This window comes from Microcaecilia unicolor, chromosome 7, assembly GCF_901765095.1.
Source record: "Microcaecilia unicolor chromosome 7, aMicUni1.1, whole genome shotgun sequence".
Lineage (NCBI taxonomy): Eukaryota > Metazoa > Chordata > Amphibia > Gymnophiona > Siphonopidae > Microcaecilia > Microcaecilia unicolor.
The window spans coordinates 31,760,271-31,776,692 of NC_044037.1; the positions used below are offsets into that span (position 1 = coordinate 31,760,271).

Here is a 16,422-nt window from a genome sequence, read left to right on the forward strand (position 1 = left end):
TCTGGAGCTCCTTTCCTTGCATGTGATGTGTTGAAATGGGGCAGAATCAGTATTTCCCAAACCAGTTCTGGGACTGCACCTAACCTCTGTGCTTTCAGGATATCGACTGTGCATGAGATTTTTATATATTGGAGGCGCAGTGTATTTACATACCATGCATATTTATTGTGGGTGTTCTGAAAACGGGATCTTTAAGCTATTACTGCATGACTAGGTTAGGAACCACTGGAACAAACCTGGTATGGATATAGACTCTATTTTCTGCACTTCCTTAAAACCTGATTTTGTAAGAAGTACAGTTATGAAAGAGTTCTGAATATCAGGTTGCCTAATTTCAGCATGATGATCACGGAGAATGAGGCAAATTCAGTCACAAGGGTGATTCAGAAGAGCAGTGCTATTTAAAACTTGTGATTACACCCCTTGCTTCCTACCAGGGATAGAAAGAATAAAAATAGGAATATTTCCTTCCTTGCAGAGTATCAGTTTGATTGTTGTAGTTACCTCCAATTTAAAAGTTTTGATACGCTTGAATTTGATCTGATGACAGTTGAAGGGCAATAATGGTGCCATAAACAGACTTCAAAAACTATTAGAGGATCAAGCTATAGTCCAGGTGCAGCCAAAATGCCAACAAGACGTCCAAAGCGATAAGAAATGGAGGCAGATTTTTTTTGGAGACTTATTCAATATATATATTCAAATACAGAGGATAATCACAAATAAACTGGAGTAAATTAAATTTAACTCTTACAAACAAATATACTCCAGACCACCAACACATACAATATGAAAATGTTTTGTTTGAATATAAAACATTTGCATCAAACATATAAATTGTGAGTGACCGTACTCACCCGCAAATGCGCAGTAGAGACCAAATGTTCAAGGAACAACACTCCAAACCCCGCCTCCACCAGCAGCTCCTGTACCGAATGTAATGCAGCCAATAGGGAGGGGAGGGGCGTGGAAATCGGAGGAGGACGTAATGCAGCCAATAGGGAGGGGAGGGGGCGTGGAAAACAGAGGAGGATGTAATGCAACCAATAGGGAGCGAAGGAGGGGGCGTGGACATCGGTGGGGGAGGGAGGATGGAGAAGAAAACCACCATGTACAAGGGCACAGCAGGAACGACGAAGTGGCCGAGGCAACAAAAAAACCCGCAGCAGAAACCAAGCAGGGATCAAAAAACGTTCTGGGGCCAACAGAAAAAGGTAAATAGGTGCATTCACTCACAGCACACACACACAAGTCCTGCTTTGCAGTGTGAAGCAAAGGCATAGCTGTCCCGCCCCTTGGGCTCACTGAACAGCACGAGTCAGCAGAAGGGGCGGAACAACAACATGTAGGGGGGGGGGGGGGAGGGAGACCGGCACAAAACGAGCTTGCCTTTCAAACTGCTCTAACTGCCTAAAAGGAGACACTGAACCTCCACTGACACACAGCTCCAACAACTGCCTACAAGGAGACACGGAACCTCCACTGACACACAGCTCCAACAACTGCCTACAAGGAGACACGGAACCTCCACTGCCACACAGCTCCAACAACTGCCTACAAGGAGACACGGAACCTCCACTGACACACAGCTCCAACAACTGCCTACAAGGAGACACGGAACCTCCACTGACACACAGCTCCAACAACTGCCTACAAGGTGACACTGAACCTCCACTGAGACAGGGAGTACTAACAGCTCACAAGCACTCTCACTCACTCACACACACTCTCTCACTCACTCAAACGCACACACACACTAGCTGCTCACACTCTGTCTCTTTTCAGTACTTTTTCCCATGAATCGATGGAGGGGAGGGCAGGGAACAGAGGACGGTGGCTTGACAAGGGGTGAGGGAAGAGGACAGAGGAGGGTTGCTGGACATGGGGGGAGGGCAGGGGACAGAGCAGAGTTGCTGCGCATGGAGGTGAAATTTAAAAAACTCGCCCGGTTTAACGTGCTTAACGGCTAATAATATTATAAACTCACTTATACCGTTTCATTCATTCCACACAAGCCACTCAAACCAGATAATCCAGTACTATTGATGTTAAAAACAAAAAAAGTCCAATATTAACTGCCCAAAACTTTGAGCTATAAATCTCCAACGGTGGAAGACATCTAGTCTGTTAGTCATTCAGACATAATTCCTTCATCCAGAACATTGGATATTTCATTTAAACACTGTATAAATCAATTGGACTCTGTTATTTCTCCATGATTGCAAACCAGCAGAAGATCTTAAAGCTGCTGTGGTTATCTGGTCACGTGGTATATGAACTCCAGTGAACACACTATCAAATGTAATGTTAAATTGTTCCCCTATGCGGGACAGATTTTCGCCATTCTTCAGGAGGAACAAATAGAGGCTCCGTTTTACTAAAGCGCACTGAGGTCTTTGCTGCGTGCTAAAATTGTAGGCGCGCTAAATGTTAGACGCCCATAGGAATGCATTGGCGTCTTTAACATTTAGTGCGTGCTAAAAACGTGAGTGCGCCTTAGTAAAAGGGGGCCAAAGTTTCAGAGGGACCTTGCCCACGAAAGCCGTCAGCCTCGAGCAAGAATCTCGTTTGAGATCTTTTTCTTTTTGTTTAACATCAATAGTTATTGGATTGTGGTTTGAGTGGCTTGTGTGGAATGAACGAATGGTATGAGTGAGTTTATAATGATATTATGCACACGTTTTATATTCAACTAGTAAAAGAGGCCAATTTCCAACAGAAAGGAAACGGGCGCTAGCAAGGTTCCAGGGCCTCCTCCCTCCCTCCGAGTTCCATGCCCCCTACCTGCCTCCCTCCCTCTCCTCCGAGTTCCCGGCACCCCTCCCCTTCAAGTTCCAGGATCCCCTCCCTCCCCCTCTCTCGTCCTGTGCTGTCCAAGTTCCATGCACCCACTATCCGAGTTGCACAACCCTGCGGCTCCCTCCCTCTCTCTCTGTGGCCTCCAAGTGCAAGCAGGACGTGTGCGGGTGCCCCAGCCCTTCATAAGTGCCAGCTGTTTAAAACGTTTTACCTCCTGCTCCGCCGTCAACAATGAAGTGCAGCACGCACGGACGCTGCTTCAGACTGCCTTTGCTTTCGCTTCTGTTTCAGCTGTTCCTATGGTCCCACCCTCATTTCCTGTTTGCGGAAGGGCGGGAATATAAAATGGTCCCACCCTCATTGGAAATGGGCCCCTCTTACTAGTTGAATATAAAATGGTCCCACCCTCATTTCTAGTTTGCGGAAGGGCAGGGACCATAGGAACAGCTGAAACAGAAGCGAAAGCAAAGGCAGTCTGAAGCGGCGTCCGTGCATGCTGCACTTCATTGTTGACGGCGGAGCAGGAGGTAAACGTTTTAAACAGCTGGCACTTACGAAGGGCTGGGGCACCTGCACACGTCCTGCTTGCACTTGGAGGCCACAGAGAGCGAGGCAGGGGGGTGTGGAACTTGGATGCGAGTGGGGCTGTCAGACGGGAGTGGGCCCGTGGAACTCGGACGGACGGGAGTGGAAGGAGGGAGGGAGGTAGGGGGTCATGGAACTCGGGGGGGGGGGGGGATTGTTTACTCACCTCCGGTGGCTGCTGCTGGGTTCCCTTTCCTCTCACTTCCCATTGGTCCACCCTGTGACATCATCCCCAGGGCGGACCAATGGGAACTGTGTTACGAACCCAGGCATCCAGATGGAGGTGCAAATTATTATATAGGATTAAAACATTCTTATATTGTATGTGTTGATGGTCTGGAATATATTTGTAAAAGTTATTCAATAGCCGAAAATGCCATGTTAACTGAGTTAAGAGTAGAATGGTCCTATTCATGGCAGCTCTTTATCTTTTTGTGAGGCTGGTGCTTTTATTAAATACTATATGTATATAATGTGAAGTAGGAGGCTTTTCTGTCTTTGTTTACTTAGCATTCAAAGCTATTTTTATATGTCCTGGAAAACCTTTGTAGTGGTCAGGTAAATAGAGCAGTTTGCAGTAGTCTCATGCCCTATCAGTTGGTGTAGTGCTGTGACTAAAGAAACCTGAATTTCTGCTTGCATATGGAATAGTGACTTGCACATGATTGAGCTGTGAATGTAATTTAAGAGCTATTTTTGGCAAGACTTGTTTCAGCTGAGAGTGTTTTGTTTTTTAAGAGTGGCAGTATGAAAGGAATGAAAAAGCCATTTTGAACAATTCATGATGCTTTATTTTTAGTAGATAAATTGTGGACACAAGTTACTGGCTTTCGCCTCAACTACTTTATTTACCTTTAGAGTGGTCATAAAACGAGTGAGACACAATCAGGCTTATTTTCGAAAGAGAAGGACGCCCATCTTTCGACACAAATCGGGAGATGGGTTTCCTTCTCCGAGGGTCGCCCAAATCGGCATAATCGAAAGCCGATTTTGGGCATCCTCAACTGCTTTCCATCGCACGGACGACCAGGGTTCACGGGGGCATGTCGGAAGCATAGCGAAGGCGGGACTGGGGCGTGCTTAACACATGGGCGTCCTCGGCCAATAATGGAAAAAAGAAGGGCGTCCCTGACGAACACTTGGCCGACTTTAGTTGGTCCATTTTTTTCTTACGACCAAGCCTCAAAAAGGTGCCCAAACTGACCAGATGACCACCGGAGGGAATCGGGGATGACTTCCCTTTCCTCCCCCAGTGGTCACTAACCCCCTCCCACCCTAAAAAAAAACTTTAAAAATATTTTTTGCCAGCCTCAAATGTCATACCCAGCTCCCTGACAGCAGTATGTAGGTCCTTGAAACAGTTTTAGTGTGTGCAGTGCACTTCAGGCAGGTGGACCCAAGCCCATCCCCCCCCCTACCTGTTACACTTGTGGTGGTAAATGTGAGCCCTTCAAAACCTACCAGAAACCCACTGTACCCACATGTAGGTGCTCCCTTTCATCCCTTAGGGCAATGGTAGTGGTGTATAGTTGTGTATAGTGGGCTTTTTGGCGGGGTTCAGCACCCAAGGTAAGGGAGCTATGCACCTGGGAGCAATTTCTGAAGTCCACTGCAGTGCCCCCTAGGGTGCCCTGGCATGTCAGGGGGACCAGTGCACAACGAATGCTGGCTCCTCCCACGACCAAATGGCTTGGATTTGGTCGTTTCTGAGATGGGCATACTCAGCTTCCATTATCGCTGAAAACCGGGGATGACCAAGGATGACAATCTCTAAGGTCGACCTAAATGTTGAGATTTGGGTGTCCCTGACCGTATTATCGAAACGAAAGATGGACACCCATCTTTTTTTGATAATACGCGTTTCCCTGCCCATTCGCGGGGACATCCTGCTGGGACGTCCTCAGGAAAACTTGGGCGCCCTGTTCGATTATGCCCCTCCACATGTCCTTATCTGACATTGTGTCCCATTTTTTTGTCAATCAGTTAAATTCCACCCACCATAGCCAACAATGATAAAACGGATTTGTTAAAATATTAAACTGTTACCATAGGAATCCTTTATGATGGAAGGGTAATAAATTGTATGTCCCCTGAGAGACACATATTCCCAAATAACCATAGAATAACTTCATAAAAAGTTAGTGTGCTTAAAAGAGGACTAATAGGAGATTCATAGAAGTTTATAAAATCATAAGTAGGATGGAATCGTTAAACTGAAAGTTTTAACAACTGTACTCTAACATAAGCAAGAGAAGACACTCCATAAAACTGACCAGCAGACAGAAAACAGATCATAGAAAAATTGTTCATGCAGTGCCCAATTAAGCTGTGGAATGTTTTGTAATAGTATGTGATCAAGCTGACTAATGTAGTGGGATTTAAGAGGTTCAAATAAGTTCCTAGAGGAAAAAAAATCCATAAAAATTATTAGCTATAGATGGACTTGGAAGAGCAATTGCTCATCCCTGGAAATAAGCTATGAGAAACAGATCTGCTTTTTCGGCTCTGCTAGATATTTGTGATATGAAATGGCCACTGGGCTCGTTGGCCCTTGGTCTGACAACATGGCTTTTAATATGTTCCTTACATTTATGATTTTAGGCTAAACAACTACTCAACTAGTTTAAAAACTATATCTTGTTATAAAACAATGTGGGATACTCTGAAGACTTAATGTAAGCCACCTTCTTATGTTCTGTGCATGTTGGTTGGATTGTCTGTGTGGAACTGGATCAAAGGCTTTGCTAAAATCTAAATACACCACATCTGGTGCTCTCCCTCCAATCCAAAACTCTGGTCACCCAGTCAAAGAAACAAATCAGGTTTGTCTGATAAGACCTGCCTCTAGTGAAACCATGTTACCTCAAGTCCTGTAATCCATTGGATTCCATACTATTCTCTGTTTTAAAAGTGTTTCCATTAATTCACAGAAATCAGACTTGCTGGCTTGTAGTTCCCAACTTCTTCCTTGCTTCTGCTTTTGTGGAGTGGGACCACATCTTCTCTTCAGTCCTCCAGGACCACTGCCGACTAGAGAATCATTGAAAAGGTCAGCCAATGGAGCTGCTAGAACTTCCCTAAGTTCCTTCAGTACCCTCGGATGTGTGCCATCCTGCTGCATCGCTTTGTCCACCTTTAGCCGGCAACTCACGAACACAATCCTTTGAAAGTTGTTCAAGGACTTCATCCCTCGTTTCCTGTTTTTTTTTTTTTTTTGTCTTCTGCGGTCCTGCTCCCAGCCCTTCAGCTGTGAACACAGAACAGAAATATTTGTTAAGCAATTCCGCCTTATCTCTGTCAGCTTCTACATATTCCTCCCCTTCACCTTTGAGTCTCAATGCCACTTTTGCACTTCTCCTGTCACTAACATATCTAAAAAATGTCTTGCTCCCCCATTTTACCATATTGGCCTGCTGAATTTCAAGATATTGGTAATGAATGTATAAGACCTATTTGAGTAGGATGTGAGTACATGTAGATTGTAGCTATCCTGAAAATCACAACTGGCTTTGGTTGTCAAGGAACTGTTGAAAGCCAGAGCATTTGTATCCAGTGAACTGCAGAAGATGTGGAAAGAAAAATGCTAGCATTTTTTTTTTGTTTGTTTTTTTCCGTGTTCTCCATACACATTTCTACATGTTAAAACTTTCTAAAATCTGTAGATCTTCTGGCCATGTAGGTCCTCAATTCAGGGTCAGACCTTAACATCCCTTCAGTTGTCATCAAAATTCCCAGCCTCCATCTTTTCCTGCCCCCTCTTCTCCTAAAATAACAATGTTGAGTCTTGCCGGTGGAACAGTATCATTGGATCAAGACTAGCAGAAACTCATTTGCTATCTGTGTGTGTGCAATGAAATAGTGAATTTAGGACCTGCATGTTTAAATCCTCCCTGCTGCTCTCACCAGAATAGATCAATAATGGTAGGTAGATTATGACATGTTGGATATCTTCAGTAAATTGGTGCTTTTCAACACCTCTCCCACGCCAGTTGGGTTATCAGGATTACCACAGTGAATGTGCATGAGATGGTTTTGCATGTAGTGGTTATCTATTGTATATAAATCCACCTCAGTCTTATTTTAGCTCCAATCCACTAACTAGCCCATTTCAGGCAAAAATCTGGGTTTTCTGTGTTTAAGTATTATCACCACCATTGTGATATTTTCTTAGACTTTTCTAATGACCTAAGTAAGACCACTATCAAAAGAAAAGTAGAATAGCACTTCCCCTTTTTGTGAAAGGGTTACTATTTTCATGATGCACACACTGCATGGGCAACATTGGCTAAAAGGGAGAAAATTAATTTTCCTAAATGAAAATTGTTTGTGCATACCTTGGCTTCTAGAATCAAAACACTGAAACCTTTTGGTTTGTTTTTAATACTGGTCTTCATAAGCTTTCTGTAATGCAAGAGCTGATTGCATGCATTTTCAGTATCATGAAAGTGCGCACAGTATGTTAACGGCTGTTAGCTCTGGAGGGATTGCTAGGCTCTGGGTTACTGGAGGAGCTGTTGCTTATTCCCGTTAGATTTGTTTGATGACGGCAGCAGGTTCCCTTGTGAATTACAGGCTCAGGTATTGATTTCTGCTGCTTCCTTTGTCCTTGCTCAAGATTGTCCCATTTCAGTTCAGAACAGGTAATACCTCTTAGGGTTCTGAGTCCTGTCGCTTTCCCAAGTTAACAATTCCAAGGGGAAACGTACAAAAAAAAAATGGATATCTGCCAAAAAGTAATTATGCAGCAATAGTTTTCATGGCTAAGATCAAAATAGTATTTCAAAACCCTCAACCAGGAATCTGCTTTTCAAAACAGTAGACATTTTGATCTATAACTGTTCCTAAGTTGTGATGGAACTTTTATGTGCACTCTTGAATCCTTAAAACAGGTAGACGGACAACAGCCAAGCTCTTGTTTGTGCTCTGCAGTTTCTGGTGGCGAGGATTAAATGGGCTAATCTGGTTCTAAGTGAGACTTGGAATGCATGCTTCCCTAGTCTCTATATGAAGGGCTGCGAGTGGTTTATCAAAAAGCCATTGCCCTGGGCTACCATCTTTGGTTGTTGGCTACTACAGAATTCGCTAGAATTCCCCAGCCTTATCTGGAAGTACAAAGGACATAACCATCATAGGGGAAAGGGAAATGGGACTTGATCTACCGCCTTTCTGAGGTTTTTGCAACTACATTCAAAGCGGTTTACATATATTCAGGTACTTATTTTGTACCAGGGGCAATGGAGGGTTAAGTGACTTGCCCAGAGTCACAAGGAGCTGCAGTGGGAATTGAACTCAGTTCCCCAGGATCAAAGTCCACTGCACTAACCACTAGGCTACTCCTCCATTCCATAAAATAAATAAATATTTTTATATTTTATACCTAGTGGGGTGGCCTATCATGAACCTCCTCAAGCAATACTCAGTATAGCAAAACTTGTCTGATAGCTTGCATTTTTTATTTTATTTTTCCCCCACTGTTTCCAATTATTAATGGACTTTTCAGATTTACTTTCTCTATAACCATATGTGGCATGCAACAGTTTTTTTCTGTTGAGTCTGTAGGTATCATTTCTAGGGAAAGGATACATGTCCTGAAGCAAGCTGCAACCCAGTTTGTGGTTAGGTGTTTGCCAGTTTAGGGGCACATGTTCAGGTGATATAAAGCCAAAACTGAAACCACTCAAAATCTCCTAAATATTAGAATCTTTGGTAAATTCAACTAGACTTAACACCAAACCAAAGAAAAAGAACTGATGGTATGCACCCCATGTACCTATAGGAATTTCTTCTCTATTTTTTCTATTAGATCTAAAAGATCTCTATAATATTAAAATAACCTGAACCCAAACATCTAAAGATTCAACTACATGAATATGTTCTAGAATATGTTTGGGAATCCTCAGAAGACACCACTAACGGCACATTCATAAATGGTTTATAGCCTAGTGGCATAGCGTCTCCTCATCGGACAATCCCTTAGGTAACTATTTTATAGTGCTGTTGCAAACACACATACTACAAAAAGTGCTCTAAGCTACATGTGCTCGCAGCTACAAGTGCTCTAAATCAAAAACTATATAAAGGACTCCAACAGTATAAGACACGGAGAGGAACTTAAGATAAGTCCTTTATATAGTTTTTGATTTAGAGCACTTGTAGCTGCGAGCACATGTAGCTTAGAGCACTTTTTGTAGTATGTGTGTTTGCAACAGCACTATAAAATAGTTACCTAAGGGATTGTCCGATGAGGAGACGCTATGCCACTAGGCTATAAACCATTTATGAATGTGCCGTTAGTGGTGTCTTCTGAGGATTCCCAAACATATTCTAGAACATATTCATGTAGTTGAATCTTTAGATGTTTGGGTTCAGGTTATTTTAATATTATAGAGATCTTTTAGATCTAATAGAAAAAATAGAGAAGAAATTCCTATAGGTACATGGGGTGCATACCATCAGTTCTTTTTCTTTGGTTTGGTGTTAAGTCCAGGTGATATAAAGAACATTTCTAATGGAAAGGACTCAACCACACTGTCGGAAAGATTAATTCACAAATATGTACGTAGTTGCTAGGCTGTGGTGATATCTAATTGTTTTTGATTATGGAAGAAAAGCCTCTGTATGTCTGTCCCCAGTCACTGTTTTTGATTTCTGTGACTCAAAGGGCTCTAACTCTTCATTGGCAAAAAAACCCTCCATATTTTGTGCTTTTAATTTTTACTTTTCATTTTTGTTTTTTAATGCAGTTTTTTTAAAGCATATAGTAGTTATCCGTTTTGTCACTCCTTTTAATGTGTCCGGGGTCCCATTTTGCCTAATCGGCTTTGTCAAGGAAAACCTCGTGCATATACTTTGTATCTGAAATAAATAAAACACCACATCAGTAACAGGCTATCATCTTGCTAATGTTCTTTAAACTATCCTGTTTCTACCCAAAAGGGGTTCTTCAAGTGTGGGTCCCAACTCTCATGAAGGACTGGAGTATAATCTCCGGCTCTGTCAGATATTCCACTGCTAACCTGCTCACATAATGTTATTTGGTGTCACATTTCTATTTTTTTTCTCTATATTTTTTTTATAGAGGCAGCTCTCACAAAATTCTGAGCAGCACTTGGCGAAACTGTCCAACTAAATGGGTATTAAGGCTAGTGCTTAGGCATTGGGAGTGTCCTTCACTACTGCTGTTTAAGATGATTACAGGAGCTAAGCATTGGGACCATGTTACACCTTTAATACAAGAACATTGGTTACCAGTATCGGTGAGAATTCCTTACAAAATCCTAACACTAGTCAATAAAATTTGTAATTTGGTAGTACTTCTGTTCTTATTCTGCTTATTTATTCTATATATGTGTTCTCACTCACTATGATCATCTCAACAATCATAGTTTATAGTTTATTAAAATTTATTATACTGCTCAACCTAACTTGCAAACCTGAGCGGTTTATAAAACTAGGGGTACATAAATAGGCAGGAAGAAACTACAATATGAGATGTTCTTTTGCTAAATGTAAGATTCTGTATGCTCCTCCATATTTAGTTGTAGCTCCATCCTTATCGAACAATCTCCCTCTGAATATTTATTCTGAATCCTTATCCTAGATTTAAAATGGGTTTAAAAATGCATTTCTTTTGTGAAATCCTGTGGTACTTGAGAAAATTATGTTTTTATAATTCTCATTTCTGGCTGTGAGTTGTGACTGTAACTTCACTGATCTAAGACCTTTCTATTATTATTGTAGTTCCTTTTCTCACTTTTAAGAATTATGACATGCGCGTAAACTGCCTAGGTGGTAATATCAATGGGCAGTATATCAAATGAAAATAAACTTGGAATAGATGCCTTGTTTCCCAGTGAGGATCTCTTGTACATCTTTCTGCAGTGGTCCTTGATTAACCGGGTCCTTTTGAGAGTAGCACGTCATCCCTTTCTGGTGCCTCTGGATTTGCCCCAGAGGCCCTGGTATGGAGATCTCATTCAGTTCGTGATGGAGTCCCCACTTCCTATTCCCTGGAGTCACAAGTGAGACAAGATCTGGAAATGCAGGATCCAGATCCCTTCTGGTTTAGTTTGGTCCTTGAGAGCAGGCACCTAGTGAGGCAGGGATTTTCTCTCACTGTTATCACTGCCTTGCTCAAAGTCCACAAGTCATCCAGTTCCTTGTTTGTCGTGGTCTGAAAAGTTTTTGAGGGGTGGTATCAATAGCGCTCCCTCACCCTGTGGAAAGCTTGGCTTTCAGAGGTGGCTCAGCTTTCTGCAGCTTGGTTTGACTAGGGTTTGGTGCTGAGCTCCCTCAAAGTTCAGCTGGCTGCTCTCTCCTGTTAGAGGGGCAAGGTGTTGGGTTTCACTACAGCTGTCATGGGGACATTGCAAGGTTTCTGAAGGGAGTTGTTCAACTGCAGCCTCCAATTCAACCATCTCTTCCCTCTTCGGATTTGAATCTGTTATTTAAGGGCTTTCGGGATCTTCTTTTGAGCCTCCAAGGGCTTCCTTGCTCAAGGATCTCACCTCAAGAATGGTCTTCCTGGTAGCAATTACTTCAGTCAGTGGAGTGTCAGAACCTGTCCTGTCAGGACTTGTATCTTTCTCTGCCCATCTGCACTGCTCTCTCATTCCTTCTAAAGACTATTTCTTCTTTACATGAGTCAGGAGGTCTGCTTTCTCTCCTTTTTTGGATCAGGGTGCAGACTTTTGGGCCAGGAGGCTCCACAAGCTAGATGTCCACAGAGTTCTGTTCTGGTACTTGCATGAGACAAAGACCTTTAGTCTCTCTGATTGTTTGTTTGTTCTTTTCAATGGCACCTGAAAGGATCAGGCGGCTTCTAAAGTATCCATTGCACACTGGATAAAGGCAGCCATCAAGGCCACCTATATTTGCAGGAACAAGCAGGTGCCTTCCTGCCTGCAAGCGCACTCAACTCATGCTCAGGCAGTGTCTTGGGTGGAGATCTAGGTGGTTTTGATGGAAGATATACATAGAGCAGCAACTTGGGTCATCACTCCGTTCTTTTGTAAAGCATTACAGGCAGGAAGTCCTGACCAGAATTTTGTCTTCCCCTGCCCAATGAGTTTCTGCTTGTACAGGATGGTGCAATTGGACACTAAGGAAGGTGAAAACCTTTTCATTAGTCCTGCTGCACAATCCAGTAACCCTCTCTGGAAGACTTGTGTTCAAGGGATACATTGAGTTATCTGCTTCTCTAATGGTGGTTCAGGGAAAAAAAAATTGTCATCGAGTTTAAGGCTTCAGTGGTTTGATGGGACCTGCTGCTGCTTTAGCAGAGGCATACTGAAGTTTTCCACAGAGCACTAGCTTCTATACTGGTGATGTCACTGGGACAAGTCAGTTTCTCTACCTCATCCCCTGGTAGGAAGGGAATATAACCCAATTGTGCAGGATTGTGCAGCCAGGACTAAAGTATGATTCTTGAGCAATTTTGATTTTGTTTCCTTTTCCTGTATTTGCCTAAATTTAGGTCATTTAAATTTACATGTGCTGTAGCAGGGACTATAAAACATGATTTTTCAAGTCTCCATATAAATTCTATGTGGATCTGATATACAGCATTGGATTTCCATTTTGTAGTTTTCAGGCAGTGAAAAGACTTGTTGACCTCATTGAAGTTGAAAATATCCCAGTGAGTTTTTCAGACAGTATTTTATAGGTGTTGCCTCCCCTCACTACTTTGATTTTTCTTCATTAGCAGTTTTGTTAAGCTTTGAACTACTGTGCAACTTATTTGTTGTGCCTGACTTCCAAGGCTCTCAGAATATTTATACTCTTGTAGAGCGCTGAGAGGCTTGGGTTTTTTCCCAATTTGATTTAACAGTGATTGTTTCAACACACTTTAAATTTGCTTTTCATTAGTGGAATCACATGGCCAAACTAACCCAAGACTTTCACGTTTCCCCCTTTTATAGGAGCTTGGTCCGGATGGAGACAGCTGTGCAGTGTGCATTGAGGTTTACAAACCCAGTGATGTGGTGCGCATTCTAACTTGCAAGTATGTATTACTGTATTAAATGAGCACACTTTTGTTTGTTATAATTGTGTCTGAATGTGTAAAAATTTCTCTCCCCCACACCCAGGGAAGTGATTTGTAGAAATAGCAAGGAATATTTTTGTCAAATTATTCTTTGCTATTTCTAGCATTGCACTAGATGTGGATTGTTCTTGTCATGGATGCTCCTATCCTCTTTGCAATATTATCAAGTCACTTAACCCTCCATTGCCTCAGGTACAAACTTAGATGGTGAGCCCTTCTGGGATAGAGAAATATCCAGTGTACCTGAATGTAACTCACCTTGAGCTACTACTGAAAAAGATGTGAGCAAAATCCAAATAAATAAATAAAATATCATGACATTGGGCTGTATTGGTTTGCGTAGATTTATTTAATTATTTATTTAGATTTTGCTCACACCTTTTTCAGTAGTAGCTCAAGGTGAGTTACATTCAGGTACACTGGATATTTCTCTGTCCCAGGAGGGCTCATAATCTAAGTTTGTACCTGAGACAATGGAGGGTTAAGTGACTTGCCCAAGATCACAAGGAGCAGCAGTGGGATTTGAACTGGCCACCTCTGGATTGCAAGACCGGTGCTCTAACCACTAGGCCACTCCTCCACTATAGCAACATTCCATGTGGAATCTCAAATAGTAGCAACATTCCATGTTCCACTGCACTAACCACTAGGCTACTCCTCCACTAGCAACATTCCATGTAGAAGCCTGCCCTTGCAGATCAGCAACGTGACCGTGCAGGCTTCTGTTTCTGAAACAGAAGCCTGCGCAGCCACGTTGCTGATCTGCAAGGGCAGGCTTCTACATGGAATGTGCCTAGTGGAATAGCAACATTAACATTCCATGTAGAATCTCAAATAGCAGCAACATTCCATATTTTTATTTATTTCCATTTTGCTTACACCTTTTTCAGTAGTAGCTCAAGGTGAGTTACATTCAGGTACTCTGGATATTTCTCTGTCCCAGGAGGGCTTACAATCTAAGTCTGTACTTGAGGCAATGGAGGGTTAAGTGACTTGCCCAAGATCACAAGGAGCAGCAGTGGGATTTGAACCGGCCACCTCTGGATTGCAAGACCGGTGCTCTAACCACTAGGCCACTCCTAAGTGGTATATGGCATTGTGGGTAATTTTATAACCAGACATTAAGGCTGCAAAAATGCATCTATTTTATAAAGAAAAGTAGGCACCTATATTTTGCAAGAGCACATAATTTATAGTATCCAATAATCAACATGCATGCTCACAGTGAAGGTTCATGCCAGTCAAACAACACACACAGTTTTATGCTGGTCATTATTTTATAAGGTGAAATTTCTTCTTTCCTTGAATTCTGCTAGACCAATTCAAATGAATGGGATACACGGACATTTCAGTAACATCATCACTTGTATAAGGAATGATGCAATCCTGAAACTTGACAGCATTTCTCTGCTTCAGCAGATGATGCAAATATTCTGATGCAGCAGGGTGATTTGGTCTTCATTGGGTCTGACTCCTAGGGGCACAGGCTGTGACATGTAACCCTGGAGTCCCTTGGCCTTGGGATCTCTTAGTATCAGTCTGTGGATTTTTATCCTGATTGAACAGAAGGGATATCCCTTGGAGAGCCCCCATCTTTCAGCCTACGAGCTTTAACTTGGTGATCTCATAGGGGTTCGGTCAGTAAGGATAATGGAAAGACCAAGCTGTGACTTGTGAGCTTTTGGCAGAAGCCCCTAGGATACCTGCCAATGCAGTGTGAGTACTTTGGGTCTCTGTCCCCTGCACATGCCTCCTGCCCTGCTCCCCAATGCCAACTCTTAACTCTCTCTTGCTTTCTGTCTTGCTGCATTATATGCTTGGATAGACTTTGAGTTGATGCTTCATGCTCCCTATGGTCCCTTTCAAATCCAGTTTTTAAAAAAATTGTTTTAAATCTTATCTTTAGTTTTTTAGTTATATCATATTTATATGCTGCCCATTGTAAAATTCTGAGCAGTTTACAATTTAACATAACATAGACAAAAAGAAAAAGAGTGTAGTATACCCATGATTTCATCAAGTTTCCATTAAATTAAGCAAATAACAAGGTTTTTAAATGTTAATTTAAAATCATTGTCTCTAACAATTCTGGTAAAAGATTTCAAACCTAGGACCCATACATAGAAAAAGCATGATTCCTACTGTTTTAGCTAAACTTTGGAAACAATGTGCTTTGCCACCACTTGAGACTGTTTTCAAAAAGGTGAACTGTTATTGTCTGATGTCTCAATTGACGGCTTGGAAGTATGGCAGAATTATATAAGATATAGGATATGTACACTGCGTGGAGAAAAGCTACTCAGACTGGATGAGCTTAATTTATTGTCTTGGCAAGATTAGATAGTCGTGACCGGACTAGTCTCTATCCTGATAGATTTGTTGTTCGCTGTATTGTTGCTTACTGTTGGATAAAGAGAATTTAAAAAAAAAAAAAAGAAAGAAAAGGCCTGATTCCTAGTCCGCAACCTTTTGGCCACCTGCAATAAAGGAATATTTAAAACGTCTTATGAATGTGAGCACATAAAGCACACTACCTGCTGCTTTACAGAGGGTACCGTCAAAAGTGCCAAATTCAGTTTTGAAATCTTAAAAGCATTAGAACTGTAAATTTAAAACTTGCTTCCACTGATTTACCAGTGTGAAAACATCAAGATAGGTGTGATATGCCTCCATTGCACTACATTAAAAATGAGTCTGCTGAATTTTGTGCCCGCTGCAAGGTGTGGAAATCAACTTTGGGTAAAGCAAAATATAGCCCACTACAGTAACTGATTCAAGGTAGCACAAGTTGATATTCAGTTTAGTGAAATAGGATTTCAAATAGGAAAACACAATTACCAGTATCACATACTGCCATTTGGCCTCACATCAACTCCCAGGGTCTTCACCAAATGTCTAGTGGTAATAGTGGTATATTTATGCAAGCTAGGAGTGTATGTGTTTCCCTGTCTGGACAATTGGCTTATCAAGAGCACATCACAGGAGGGGTGCAT

At 42.1% G+C, this 16,422-nt stretch overlaps 1 protein-coding gene across 3 annotated transcripts in view; it reads left to right on the forward strand.

Annotated features, from left to right (window-relative positions):
- Nucleotides 1–16,422, forward strand: part of RNF128 (ring finger protein 128) — a 157,985-nt gene that overhangs the window by 97,106 nt on the left and 44,457 nt on the right. For all 3 annotated transcript variants that reach the window (XM_030209016.1, XM_030209017.1, XM_030209015.1), the window contains exon 4: nucleotides 13,305–13,387. In XM_030209016.1, the coding sequence (XP_030064876.1) occupies nucleotides 13,305–13,387 (83 nt within the window). The remainder of the gene's footprint in view (nucleotides 1–13,304; nucleotides 13,388–16,422) is intronic.